Here is a 14440-nt window from a genome sequence, read left to right on the forward strand (position 1 = left end):
CCAAAATGAAAAAAGAAAGTAAAGATTTGTATCCCCTCACAGTTCTCTTTTGTTCTCTTTAGGTCTCTGTTTTTAGTCTGTGTTTCTTTTGTTAATGTTAATGTAATTCAGCAGAGTTTAGCAGTCAGGTGATCTGATTGTTTCAGTATCTCTGTGTTGTACATGTCCAAGGCATGGTTTACTCTAATCATCTCACTGTTGTTGAGCTTGAGCCTGTGCTTTAGCATACAAGAGAACAGGTCCAGCTGGGGCTTTCCAGGCGCAACTGGAGGGGCCAGGCGGTTAATCCGATCCCTAATGTCCAGTAGCAAGAGCATGACAGATGAGGATGAGTAGAATTGAGTTCCTTGGGTGTATGACTGGTTGACCTGCTGCACAGCACTACGTAGCAGGTCAGCATTGAAGCGCAGGCTGTAGCCAAACACTTGGATATCTGAGATCTTTATATAGATCTGGCGCTTGTTGGGGTCTGCAAGGTCCACCGGTCCCTGACCTGTGTCATTGCGTAAGCCAGTGGGTATCTTAGCACGGCTACGTAGGTAGATGTGTACTGTCTCAAAGAAGGTCTTCCACCTGTTTCCCAGTAGCAGAGTCCAGTTGAAACACTGGGAGTTCTGCAGCCGAACTTTCTCCCAACGTGGGTAACCATGCTCCCCAAAAGGCATGCTCCAGCCCTCTGAGTGGCTACCACTGAAGGGATTGACATAAACAAAGAACATGGGGTCAATGCTGCTGTTGCGCATCTGACAGATCTTCATCGATAGACCCACTATCATGTGGAGGTAGTCCATCCGGTTCTTGTTGCTCTTCAGAGTCAGGGACATGCGCTTTCGCCATCGCGGGTCAAAGAAGGTCTCAAGGCGGATCTCATTGCTGATGAAGGTAGTGTGAATGTAGAGTCGCGAATCCATTTTCTGCAACAGGTATTTGAGCTCCAGGTCCTGGAAGTCCAGATCTGTTTCAAAGCTGATGAACTGCTCACTGCGCTCCGAGTCCACATTCTGGGGCTCACAGCGACCACGGTACAACTTGTAGCCCTTGTTGCAAGAGCCACATTGCGAAATGTTGGCCAGACTGCACATGGCACAGCTGTTGTTGCCACCGATGATGCAAGGGATGGGTCGCTGGCACAATGTAACACCTGTGTGGCACACACATGTCCTTTGGCTCTCCAGGAAGGTCCCCCAGAAGCCATTCTCATTGCAGTAGAGGAAGGACTGAACCCTGTTGAGCCACTGCATCACAGACCTATGACAATGTGAGAGAGAGAGAGAGAGAGAGAGAGAGAGAGAGTGAGTGAGTGAGTGAGAGAGAGAATGACCAATTATAAAATCCATTTCCACTGCCAAATTTTAACACTGTTCTTCTTTCCTTGTCATCTTGACAGTTGTCAAACTTTTTGGTGAATATAGCAGGTAAATTCTGATTTCTCAGAATGGAGGTATGGGTTGAAGGTTAACTTGACATGGTTACAAACCTAAGCATTATCTATAATGGATGATCCTGCAATTTAGCAGGCCAGAAAGCCCCCGAGCTGTTTGCAAAATGAGCCTAGAACAGACGACTTTGAACCCCAGCTGCTATTGCTCTAAGGTAGGGAATGGATTTATAATGCACCAGTTTTGGCTTCTTTACATGGGCTACCGGAGGAGTCTACAGGAGGTTTGAGTTTAAAAGTCTTTTCATCACGAGCAAAGCTTTATGTGGTCAGGCTCCCCACAATATTTTTAGAGATACTATGTCCTTTGAATCCCTTAAGATCCCTTTGATCTTCAGTCTGGGGTCTGTCTCAAGGTCTAGGATGGTAACTAATGGTGACTGTGCATTTGCAGTTGTTGCCCCAAAACTGAGGAACCTCCTCCTTCATCACATTTGATCTGTCACCTCAGTAACTGCGTTTAAGAGGCCATTAAAGGCCATGTTACACCTGCAAATCTGTCTTAATCTGCTTTTGGTGTAGACAATTATATTTTGTCTTTTACCAGTCATTTCACAATTTTACTATACTTCTTTTCTTAAAGAAGAAACTTGCTAGAAAGAGTTTCGTGCAGCACTTTGTAACTTTGTTTTAAGACAGTACTATAAATAAAGGTTATTAATATGAAATAAAAAGAAACAAGAGTTATATAGGTGCCTGTGTTACTGGAACTTTTCCCCCCCTTACTGGAACTTTTCCCCCCCTTTTTTAACTTTCACTTGACTGTTTAATTAATTTTTGTATTGACACAAACACAACTGAACTGAATTTGTTTTCACCAATTATAGCAGAATCTGTTTGAAATGGGCCATCAAGCAGCTCTGGTACAATGTACTTTGTAGCTCCCTCTTGTGTTGGAGCAAGGGGAAAGGGGGAAAAAACACAGGACGACACAGTAGGTTAATTAAATTTGCAGAGGAAAAAAGAGGAACAAAGATGGAGTGACAAGAAACCGAGATGCTGTGAACAACAATGTAACAATGTTGTGAACAACAACGTGGGACAAACACGACGATTCCATATTCTCCACTGAACATTATGTTCCAAATAAATTGCAAAATTTGGTCAGAATATTTGCAAAGACTGTTACTACGTGGGAGTACTGAAAAAAACTTGTGCAAATATGCTTGTCAAAATCAATAGCAAGTATAGCTAAATAATACATAGGAAAGTACATTCATATATGTAAATATGCTTCATTCTGAGCATGAATAATTCAAGTCATTGCATGGCCTGGATGCAAATGATTTAGCTGGAAGTGATGCTACACCACATTTGTCAATATTAATCATCTTTACATAAGACAAACTGCTCTGTTCACCATACTTGAGGCAAACTGCTATACTTATTAAATTCAATGTAGTTAAGTTTAGAAGTTTCCATACAATTCCTGTGGGGAGATCTCATAACAGAAATATGACTATGTGTAAAACACAATAAGACAAGGTGCAACATCAGCTGGGAAATGTCTGTCTTTACTTGTTTCTTCTTAAATAAAGACAAATAAGGTGTTGCTATTTAGCTACCAGACATGTTTCAACTGTCAAATGGGTCAGGTAAGTAACAGCACTTTTTATCTAGCACTATTTATCTTTATTTAAGAGGTGAAAAAAGTCAGAGAAAAATTTTATAGTAACCTGTTTTCGCAATATCAGGTTGGCCTGTTGGGTGCCTAGATTTTTCATGGTGAGGTAAATCTAGAGAAATAGTGAGCTTAAGACTAAATGTAATTAAAGGTGCAACATGCAGTATGTTACTTGCTCAAATGTGCAAATGACCACAACATGAGTGTTGTTGATCAGCACCAGTCAATCCACTGTTACTGTGATGACCACAGGATTTCAAGCTCTGAAAATACTTAATCTGGCACGGCAGCTTTGTTTTGTTGTGGAAAATCCCCCTTCCCCCCGGCTCCCAAACAACACACACACACACACACACACACACACACACACAGCCAGGCCACTCTTGCTGTTGCTCCTGTGTCCGGCAATGCTAATCTAGTCTGTCGTTAAAATACATTTCAAGCTGTTGAATGCCTGGACTAACCACATCCATGGAAGTAATGCTCGGCTTTTACATTTGTTGTTCAAGCAACATTTGCTGTTACCCTTAGAGATTAGCGTCACACTGCTACTGCTTTTGTTTTCACTCTCAACTTCCGTAACCATTATGATTGGTTGGATATATCTTGTGTAGCCTAAAATGTGTGTTTGCCTTGATTCCAATGGCAGTTGCTTAACTTGACACACTGCTCTTTTAAACATTACTACCTTCATTACATACTACCTTCACTAATATAAGTTTTGTTCTCTACTCTACTGTAGTTTCATTCAATATATTGTCACTCACTGCATGTTATAACACATATCTAAAAGGAAACTGGGAAACTGAAATCAATTTCCTCAGCAGTGGGTTAACTATAATCTACCTTCTCAAATTGCTCTGAAGATATTTTGAAATAAGTCAAACTACAAAAAGCAGTCTCTCTTTCTCTATCTGTCTCTTGAACCCAGTTTCTCAGACCTCTAATTTCGACAAAATATGAATAAACATCTCATAGACTTCACAGCTGCAATAGTTCTGTATGGATATGGGTATGATATGCAGCAAGCAGCCCACTCATCAAAAATAGAATAAAAATATAGCTGCGAGCGACATGACCATGCAGGAGGGCCAAGATCGGAAAACCAAGAACAGATCACTAATGTGAAATGTAACGTGAAGTGCCTGCAGACCCTCATAAGCACTAAGCTGCATGTTTCAGGGTCAATCAATACAAGATGTCTTTTCTATATCTGTTGAAGATTTTAATTGGCTCTACTTCCTTCACTTTCTATGCCATCAATATCACATTTGGTAGGCTGTTACTATGTCCTAATGGTATTGAGATGCCATTCAGGGACAAATTGACAATATGTTTAATATTTCAGACTCTAATTTTCCCATTTATTAATGCATATTTATAGACAACAGATAACAGATCATTTAGCTTCTCACTAACTAATTAATTACTAATTACTTCAGGTGCCTTACTTAACACACCAGACTTCCAAAATAAAATAAATCCGTGCAGGGTTGTATGTGGCTTGTTGTGACTGGAAAATGCTTAACAGGGCAACTACAGAATGTTTTTGCTGTGGCGATTCTTGTTCAGTCAGTCACTCTTAGCTGCACAGAGAGTGACTCAGTGCAGCTGAAACTGGAGAAAAAAACAGGAGTGTTTCAGCTGATCACTATAGAATGGGAGGAATCACTGGTCTGTCCTCATCCAGGTGAACGAAAACAAAACTGCTGTGTGAAAACACATGGCTCTGGTGGGCTGGCTAGGCTGCTGCTAAAGTGTCATCTTGACAGTAGGCAGGAAAGCCTCTTAGAGAAACTTAGTATTTCTTATAATAAAACGCACAGTGGCACAGTGCTGCAGTGGTTAACAAAAAGCCCTTGGTTTGAATCTTGATCCTGATCCTTTCTGTGTTGAGTCTGCGTAGGTTTCCTGCTGTTTGCTCCAAGTTTTCTCCAACTGTCCTCAGACATGCATGTCAGATGAACTGGCAACTCTACATTGTAGAGTACATTTGTGTGTACTCTGCAACAAAGAATATTGAGCACATATCCTAAATAAACTTTTCTTTACTTATTTATCAACTGAATGCTTGGATTCCTCAGTTCATCCTACTTCCTTTTTTATTTTGGCTGTAGTGCAGGGTGTAATGGAAAGAACAAATGATTTTGAACAAAGAATGCCAACACTCCAAACATACCAAGTCTGCAGTGGCACACACTGATAAGTACATTGAACCTCCCACTCTGGATTTCCCACGAGAGCTCATTGAACAAGTCTGACAGCAGCTCCTCCAATGTCCAGCCTTTTGCGTCTCTCCTCAGCCTGTCTCCGTAAAGCCTATGCACTGAGACAATTGGTTTCTGTAAATTATCAAAGTACAAGTTACGGTGAGACCCGCTGTTGGTGCTTGTCAAGTCATGGAAGACCTGCAAATTTAATTATCTGTATTCTAAATGAGTCTATTACAGTGCACCTGCAGAAACAGAAATCTCACTTTCAAACCTACTCTTTGAGGAAGTAGAACATTGTTAAATACTGTAAGTTGTTCATTCACGTTTCCAAGTTTCAGAATAAGTAACCTCTTGTGTTTCAAGGGCATGCCATCTTGTGATTTTTCACTTGGGGCCTGCCGAGAAAATGACCATTACTGTTTCTCTCACCATGTAAAGGTCTCACCATAAGCAAATAGAACCAGTACAACTGAAAACTGTTAAAACACTATGTATGACACTATGAGTCAGCATTTAAAATGAAGTGATAAACTAAATGAGATAAAAATAGATATCACATGTGTTGACTGCATGGAACTATTATTCCGTCATAGTACAAGCAAATTAGCATGTCCTGTCCTCTACTAAGCTAAAAAGGTGTCCAGCACTTAATGGCAATCAATGCACAAGGCACACAGAGTGCTACCCAGAAGTTATGAAGAGCAATGGCTAAGGACAGAACCTAAAAACCTAAAAGTTTAAAGCAAGAGATATGCAGGAGATAAGCAGTAAATGTACATGGACGTGTTAGGACTTAACAAGCTAATTTAATGAGATTCTTTTACAAAAGTGGAAAGTATTCAAATAAACTGTCCAAAGAGGAACTTTTTTTTTTTTTTTCAAAATATTTGATATCACCTCAGTGCACAATCTATTATCTACTATTGAGATATATGTATGTGCTATGTGGTATTTTGATTAGTCAAATGAAGATTTGACTTCAAGACCTTGTTACTGTGCCCCTTATGAGCAAACCTTTTCTCTTTTATGTTGCTAAATAGAAAGGAGAGTGCTTTGCGCACATCTGTGAATAGTCTCTAATTATCCCAGTGAAAAATATACCATAAATGTTGGCTAGCCTTGGCAAATATCATGTTTTGTTAAGAGGTAGCAATGAATCATTTTCTGAGGGAAAACTGCTTCAATGTGTGGTTATTTTCTTGTTCCTCTTACTTTATGAGTCCCACAGGGAAAATACAGGAGATATACAAATAAATAAGAAACCACAGTAGTGGCAGTCAAATTACAGACAAGTCAGTGTGTAATAACAAAATTTGTAGGATGAATCCAGGTGAGGAGCACAATGACACAGATTAATTAAATAAGAATGCAGAAATAGGGAACAGAAAAAAAAAAATTAAAAACGACTATACGCATAACCGCAGTCTCCGGCCCCATCCTCTCCTCCTTAGATCGTACAGAGAGTTCCAACATCAGCCCACAAACCTCAGCAGCTTGTCCTCTAACGGAGCCTGAAACTGTTACAGAACATTTGAGAGGAGCGAAAGTACTTTGTAGCAGCTGGCACAGGCGAGCTCTTGAGCCTCTTTTTTTTTTTTTTTGTGCAGCCCAACATTTTGAGTCTGTTGCTGAACATGTTGTGCTGCCCTGCTAGAGCTAGGGACAAACTAAGTTGTGCTCCCCTTCCAAACCAGCCTTCCTAACCAAGTTGTGCAGTTTACAGTCATTACTAGCGCTGATGGGATTGTGTACTATCATAAGGGTAAACTAGCCTACAGAAACAGGTTACCACAAACCCTAAAGGGTGACCGGTGTCTTCTAGAAAGTTCAAATTGCTCTCTCCCCTCTTGTGTGGGGCATTCGTGACCACATTCCAATCCAGACTGTCATTCAACCTACCCCCAGATACTTGCATGTCGTGCACTTACTGAAATCCTCAAATAGATCCCTGCAACCCTCCCCCCGTACATCCAATTATCACTGAGTCAGAGATCTCTAGGTACCATGACTCTATGTGCAGCCTGCCTTCCCTAAATACCTGGAGTTGTACCTGGTGTAGCAGGCATTATTATAATGCTGTAATGCCACTGGATAATGGATGACATTGTCCACAGCAGAGTTAGTCTGGTATGCCAACTGTACGGGATTTAAAGAGTCTCTCACCAGAGTTTTGAGATGAGCCAAGACTAAAGTCACTCAAGGATCTTCGTGATGTAAGATGTCAAAGCAACTACAAGTAACTTTCATTTTGTGTTGATTTTGGCAGCCCCTGTGGACCAAAGTGTTAGCGTTTCCCAGAGTAAAGACTGCATTTCACATGAGCACCACTGCCTTGTGTAGAAAAGATCTTGATCTTGTCTTGTTTTGAAAGTGCTTGAAAGAAAGACATCAACATGGCATGTGAGAAAAGACTTCTGTTCACATCCTGAACCACACCAAACTCTCCAAAGTTTGGCTTAGCTTCACTCAGAAAGATAACAACAAGACAGCAAAACACTTGGATATTCAGTGCAAATTAGGACACATCAAAAACCACCAAATCTTTTAGGGTTGGTGGCTACCTAGCTCTGAGGCTAGAGCAGTGTTAGCTAGTCAGTCCAGACAGTGGGTAGAGCAGCCAAACATGGGACAGGGAGGACAAGAAATGGAGCCAGAGGCAGAGTGAAGGTAAATACAGTGGAGCCTGGTTGACTGTGAACTGGGAAATGACTTTTAACACAGGCAACCAGTAAATCAATGGTGTCACTCCACAGTGACACCAACCGATTGACAGGCATTTAGAATTAACTAGAAATAGCCAAAATTCTTGCTGATGGTCTCGTTTGCTTATGTGGGTCACATAGAGGCCTCAGTATTAAGTTGAGACTGTTTCATAACCAGTTAAAATCTCCTTGTAGTTGCTTTAAAGCGACTGCTCTGGGGTCAAGTATGATGATTTGGAGCAGCTTTTTGGGCACTTGGACTCTGATTTTTCCCACATCATCTGTACCCTCTGCAGTAACAGGTTGAGGGTGTGTTAAAGTGGCTGGTTGGCAGACACCTTCCAAGCCCAGGGGCTGACCCTCTTGGGGCCTGCAGCTTTGCCTCAGTGGAGACTCTTCAACTCCCTCCTAATCTGGCCAGCTGCTACAGACAGGCTGAGGAGAAGGGCTGGCGGTCTGATGTCAGCCACACTGGAGACTCTACATGAGAGGTGAGGGGTGGAGGCTGAGTCTCTGCTGGTGATGAAGGGGGATGTCACTGAGTTGATGGTGAAGGGAGGGGGCATTGGGAGAAATGGGGGCAACATCAGTGATGGGAGCCACACATTTAAAACCTCCCAAAAGCACAATGCAGTCTGGTCATTGATATTGTCCATCTTGATAGAGTATATCATGTTATTACCCAAATGCATATTTTATGATCATTAATTAAGAATATTCTGAATATACTTAAAATATGCACCTGGTAACACTATTTAAGTTGACATTACAAACCATTTGCCACTCCAGTTGCCTACCAGAAAGGCCTTGAAGCTAAAGGATTACCAGCGTTCTTGTGATACGTTACATACAAACGTAATCCACGACAAAAATACATTTCCATTGAAACGTGATTGAGAATGCAGGTTAGCTGTATGAGAACCTAATTATTAGGAGACAGGGCTCAACATTATCACCATTTTTGTGAGCATTCAAGCTTGTTCACACAATGACAGTTAACAGCGACATCCAGAAATGGCAGTAAGCCTAAAATGTGTGAGTAGACTTGTGCAATATTTTAGTGTTTACACAGCACTCCTGTCAAATCTCTCTCTCTTTTTTTTTGGCATTTCTGTTTCATTTGATAGCGGCAGTAGCGAAAGAGAGGAAAGGCAGAGGAGAGAAAGGGAATAACAAGCAGCAAAGGGCTCGGTCCGGAACAGAACCAAGGCCGCTGTGGCAAGGACTTATAACCTTGATTCGTTGCAGCGGCCATGCTGACATTGTGGTGGTGCGACACAGATGAGCCTACATATGGGACACTATAGTGAGGAATGTGAGGAATGTTCTAGCAGCTACAAGGTTACAGAGCTCACAATAGCTGAGCTCCAGGTGAGAGGAAAGCTAATGATGACTTAAGTCACCTGATAAGGATGGGAATTAACTCCCTCTATTTCTTTTAGTTGTTGGGAGCCTGGGTCTTATTGTGTCAAAAAAACAATGCAATGAAAAAATTACCAGTTAGATAAAATTACCGTATTGGCCCGGATAAAAGACGACCCTGATTTTAAGACGACCCCTCTTTTTCAAGACCCTTTTTTGGAAAAATACTTTTTATATGGACATTCTGCCAGGAGCGGACTTACCATTAGGCAAAACTAGGCGGTGGCCTAGGGCCCCAAGTTCCTGAGGGCCCCATAAAACTCCTCATACACTTATGGTTAATACAGTTATTACTTATTTGCGCACATTAATTATGTTTTTGATTAAAATACTTTTGCTAAAATGCCAGCAGAATGCTTATCGTATTATGTGTGTCTCGGGGCCCCTGTTTTGTGTGTTGTCCTCTCATCTCAGAGGGCCCCATGCCTGCCTTTGCCTTGGGTCCCAAATTTCTTAAATCCGCCACTGCATTCTGCAACACCAGCCCATGCTAGCTTTGAACTCAGTGCGGGCTATGTTGAGCTCTGTGGCAGCTTCAAGTGCTTTCTGCTGCATCACAGCCCTCGTAAGGGGCAGTCCTTCACTACGTTTCTCATTCACAAAATCGCATACCCTCCTGTCAGTCTCGTTGAATCGACCAGTTTGTGGACCACGAAAAGCCCTTCTCTGGCTGTGGGCATTTTTTAGCTCTTCTTTCTGAGACCGCCACCGTCTCACATTGCACTCATGGCCAGGGTTAAGGGATGTTTATTTACCTTGACAGTTTCGGAGGTAACTTCAGAAAGCGTCCAACTGACAGCCGGAGCGGCATGTCAGCTGGCTGCTACATTCAACCGGGTGGCGGCGCACACCGGCCAGCCCACCTGATGCCGGCTGGTGCCTCGGTCGGCACCGCACCCACCCGGTCAGGTCTGCCGGATCTGACAGGTGTGCAGCGCACAGACTGCCATATATACCTTTCATCATAAATCAACTTTTGTTTATACGCGGTTGCAGCAGCACAGCGGACAGCAACACAGACAACATGGTTGATTATTGATTGCGCGATACGGCCATTCGCCGGTAATCGCGCTGCGCATTAATCGATTTTGCGGAGGCAGGAGGAAAGTTGCATGATTTACGTTGTATCCACGTTCGCCCGCTGCGTGCGTGACCGTTCATGTGCTCGTGCATGAACGCCCGTACCGTGCTGGAGCACACCCCTTCCAACCGTGCCAGAGCGGGGGAAGTGTACTGTATTCAAACACGGAACATATGCAAGTACAATACATGTGTATTTGCTTAGACCCCCAATATAAGACGAAGGCGTTTTTTCAGGGTATTTTCAATGGAAAAAATATCATCATATATTCAGATCAATACGGTATATAATCAGCACTGTATAACCTGAAATTCTACCCATGTTTTCTATTTTATTTTTTGCCCAAGTATTAAATATTACTGACTAATTATTATTGACTAATTGAACATGAAAGTAAAATAAAAATGAATAATATATTGTTGATAGACACTTCTCAGAAACAAGACATTCAGTGGGTGAATCTCAAATGCACTGCATGTGAGTTATATGTACATCATGCACAACAGTATGTACCAAAATGGGATGAATGGGACGAACCGTAAGTAATGTCCTGTGTATGTAGGAAAGCACATGCATGTAGATGTAGACTACAAAGGGTAGAAAATGTTTCTTCTTCATATGGGGGATAAATGTTTTTTTTTTTTTTTTTATAAATGCTTTTGCATATTGCCTAGACCAGATTGCGTACACCTGTGTTAGGCTCATAGGGGTCAGGAAGTCTTGTGTACTGTATGTACAACGATGAAAGCCTGAATGCTTAAATGTATGTCAATTAGTTTTCTACCTCAGTAAAATGTATTGAACACAGCTGGATGTGTCTGTCATGCTTTGCGTGTGTGAACCCACAGACAAAGCTTTGATGCTTTGAGACTTAGAGTCTGGCCACTATAGATAACAGTGCCCTATATAACTTGCAAGTGAACAAAATGCATGACTGCTACCACTAGGATATGGCAGTGGCAGAGGGAACAACCATGCTGTTATAATGGTGTTACATTGCATCACACCGAAATGGATTCCACAAAATAACACTTAGTTAGTGTGGGTAGTTGTGTCCTGGTTACGCTTGTCACATAGGCTTCAGCTTTGCTTGTCATTTCAATATGATTTTTTTGTAGTTGTGATTATTTTAGTGTGGTCTTATCCTAATGACCAGTGGTCTAATCATGGTTTCATCCATGCAAAGTGGAATTTCTCAAATACAAACATGAGAATGTGTGCGCTACTTTGCATCTCACATCATGCATACATAAATTTTAATGGGAATTTGCAACACAGACACATTCATAATTGCCCTAATTTATAATACTCAGCAGTTACATACACACTGCAGCTAAATACAGTTGTCACACCTCAGTGCAGCGCTTAATCCTGTTAAAGTCACACACAGTTTGGCTTTAGGAGGGTGACACCTGCATTCACTGCTAGAAAAATTCAGGTATTGCTATCACTACCATTGCAACTTCTGGCAATGAGTATGTCCAGATTGTAACATATTCAAGAAGAATTGAGATGAGGATAGATAATGGATTAGAAGTGCATGTTATGATAGATATTGCATCAGGGATCAAATCATCCATTATAAATCCAATCAAACAACACCAGGAACTTAAGGCCTCATTTCTATTTAGATAATGTATATGTTTATTTTTCTCAAACCTGGTACAGTAGACATGTAGCTCTAATGGCCAATGAGCAAACATAGTTCTGATTGGCTGTGTGGAGTTGCAACAACTGGCTAGAATGCTTAGAGGAAGCTAGATAGTAGCTACTATTTATAGAATAGGTATGCTTTATGTCCCTTTTCAGTTGTAGCCATGGAGATATGTTCATCCTCTAATGTGAAACAAGTTCAACAAGAATGAAATTATTAAACTTTGCTGAAAATCCAACGTGTGGAATTGGCACATGTTAACAATTACACAGGGCTACCGGCGGTATATGCTGTACCGCATGTTCATGTTCATGCATAATGACATTTAATTACTGTTTCAGTGAAGTTGGATGAAAATATTAGACTTGAGTGGAAACTGTGAGGCCCTGCAGCTCGGCTCAATGGGTAGATGGCTTTAACACTGCCAGTGTTCTTTTCCCACTGGGACCACCTGTGCTAATTGTGTATACACACATGGTACTGTGAAGTGCTTTGACTAATAGTGGCAACCAAATAACAGACCTTAAATGTATTGAAGGACTTTCTGTCAACTGCAAAGAGCACAGTTGTTTAAATTTTTTGCTTTTTTTCCTTTGCTATTATCTTGATTTTAGTGGGAACATGCTGACATAAGGTTGACACAAGGTATTCATTAATCTAAAAATCCACAAGAAAATATAAAGTCATCTATAAGCACCTTAAGACTGGATTACTGTTGTTTAACTAAAGCAAGGCCGCACACACACACACACATACACGATGGTGATGGAATCAAATAAATTCATCTGATGCAAAGCACAGTTGCACACAGACAAGCTAACTAACACGCTGCTTGTGTTTCCAGGCGCCCCTGATGCATACTCCATGGAACAGGAAGTGCATACTGCAGTTCTTTGATAACACTTCAAAACGAGCCTTTGCCAACTCTCACATACAAGTGTGGGTGTGCTCCACCCTTAGTGTCATTTGACAGCTGCTCATTTTCCGACCTCTTCAATTAATATTCAGCATATTCTCTTGGTTTCTATTGATATGTTGACATCCCTGACACGGAATAATGTTGTGAGTATTTTATGTTTCAGTGAGGAACTTTAAATACTTTGCACAGTGAATGTGAAATTTTTCAGGCAATGCTGGCACCATAGCACATCTGTAGCAAGGCTCTCAAGCTGCCACTGCAGTGGGTGGTGACAGATGTGCGCAATGACCTATCCAGAGAACTCCCGCTGCAACTTTTTTTTTTTTTTTTTTCCCTCAGACTGCAATGTGAAATACAAGAGTAAACTGGGGTGCCTTGGGCTTGTGCAAGCTTCAGTGCTAAGTTAACTTGATGGACAGACACAACAGAACCAAAAGTTGAGATATAAAATGGATGACATTATTCCAGCGCATGCTTCAAGAGGAGACAATAAAGATAAAGTTTCTACATCATCTCACAGGAGCAATGCTTTTCAGTGATGTCAATACTCTGAGATTAAAGCTCACATCTGCAGTATCGGTGCTTTTCTCCCATGCCGAACTAACTACAGAAATATCCAAAACATCAACAGCAAAATCACAGACACCAAAAACAGCAGTCTGTGTTTATGTCATCCGGCAAAGTGATATCCAATTTGCATGGTGCCAGTTTCATCGCCAATGTCGTATTTCTACCCACCTCTCCCTAGGCATCTGGTGGTTAGGATTGTGGTGACAACGGATGCTGAGGCCAAAGAGCTTGCGGGCAGTGCGTTGGATCTTGAGCCGCTGGATCTCCAGGGAACTCTGAAGTAGCCTGTAGCGGGCCTGCAGGTCCCAGTCACTGCCCCACAGGAGATGCACACTGCTGATGGGCAGGAAGTGAGTGGAGGGCAGCCTCTTCAGGAAGGACTTGAACTCATCTGGATGACAGGGAAGGGTGGAGTGAGAGAGCAGGAGGCGAAATAGAAAGACAAGAAGTGCAGAGAGAATGAAGAGGTGTGACAGAAAAAGGTGAGTGCAGAACAGGACATAACAATGTAAGGGGGAAAAGAATGGAGGTAGACAGGTAGAGAGAGGGTGAAAGTGGAATACAAATGTTGAATTGAAAGATTTGAATTTGTGGGAGGTATTGAGTCAGGGAGCGGGGGAGATGGGACAGAAGTAGGTTGCAAAGACGTAGCTCTCTCCATTTCAAAACACTCAGCTGTGCACAAGTCCTTTTTAAACAGACAGGTTCCTGAGCAATTTGTCAGTTATACTAAACAAATAAGTATAATTTGACCTCACAGAATTGAATATTTTTTAAATTCCTCTTGTGCTGATGTTAAAAGTAATAACCAGTTTCG

The 14440-nt window shown here is 41.7% G+C and overlaps 1 protein-coding gene across 1 annotated transcript in view; it reads right to left on the bottom strand.

The window, feature by feature from the left end:
• The window catches only part of brinp1 (bone morphogenetic protein/retinoic acid inducible neural-specific 1), a 105323-nt gene that overhangs the window by 173 nt on the left and 90710 nt on the right, over positions 1-14440 (bottom strand). The window contains exons 6-7 of the mRNA XM_030066160.1: positions 13792-14014; positions 1-1248 (exon numbers count right to left, since the gene is read on the bottom strand). The exon at positions 1-1248 is cut by the window's left edge and continues 173 nt beyond it. Coding sequence (XP_029922020.1) covers positions 108-1248; positions 13792-14014 — 1364 coding nt within the window. The 3' untranslated portion in view covers positions 1-107. The remainder of the gene's footprint in view (positions 1249-13791; positions 14015-14440) is intronic.

This window comes from Myripristis murdjan, chromosome 12, assembly GCF_902150065.1.
Source record: "Myripristis murdjan chromosome 12, fMyrMur1.1, whole genome shotgun sequence".
NCBI lineage: Eukaryota > Metazoa > Chordata > Actinopteri > Holocentriformes > Holocentridae > Myripristis > Myripristis murdjan.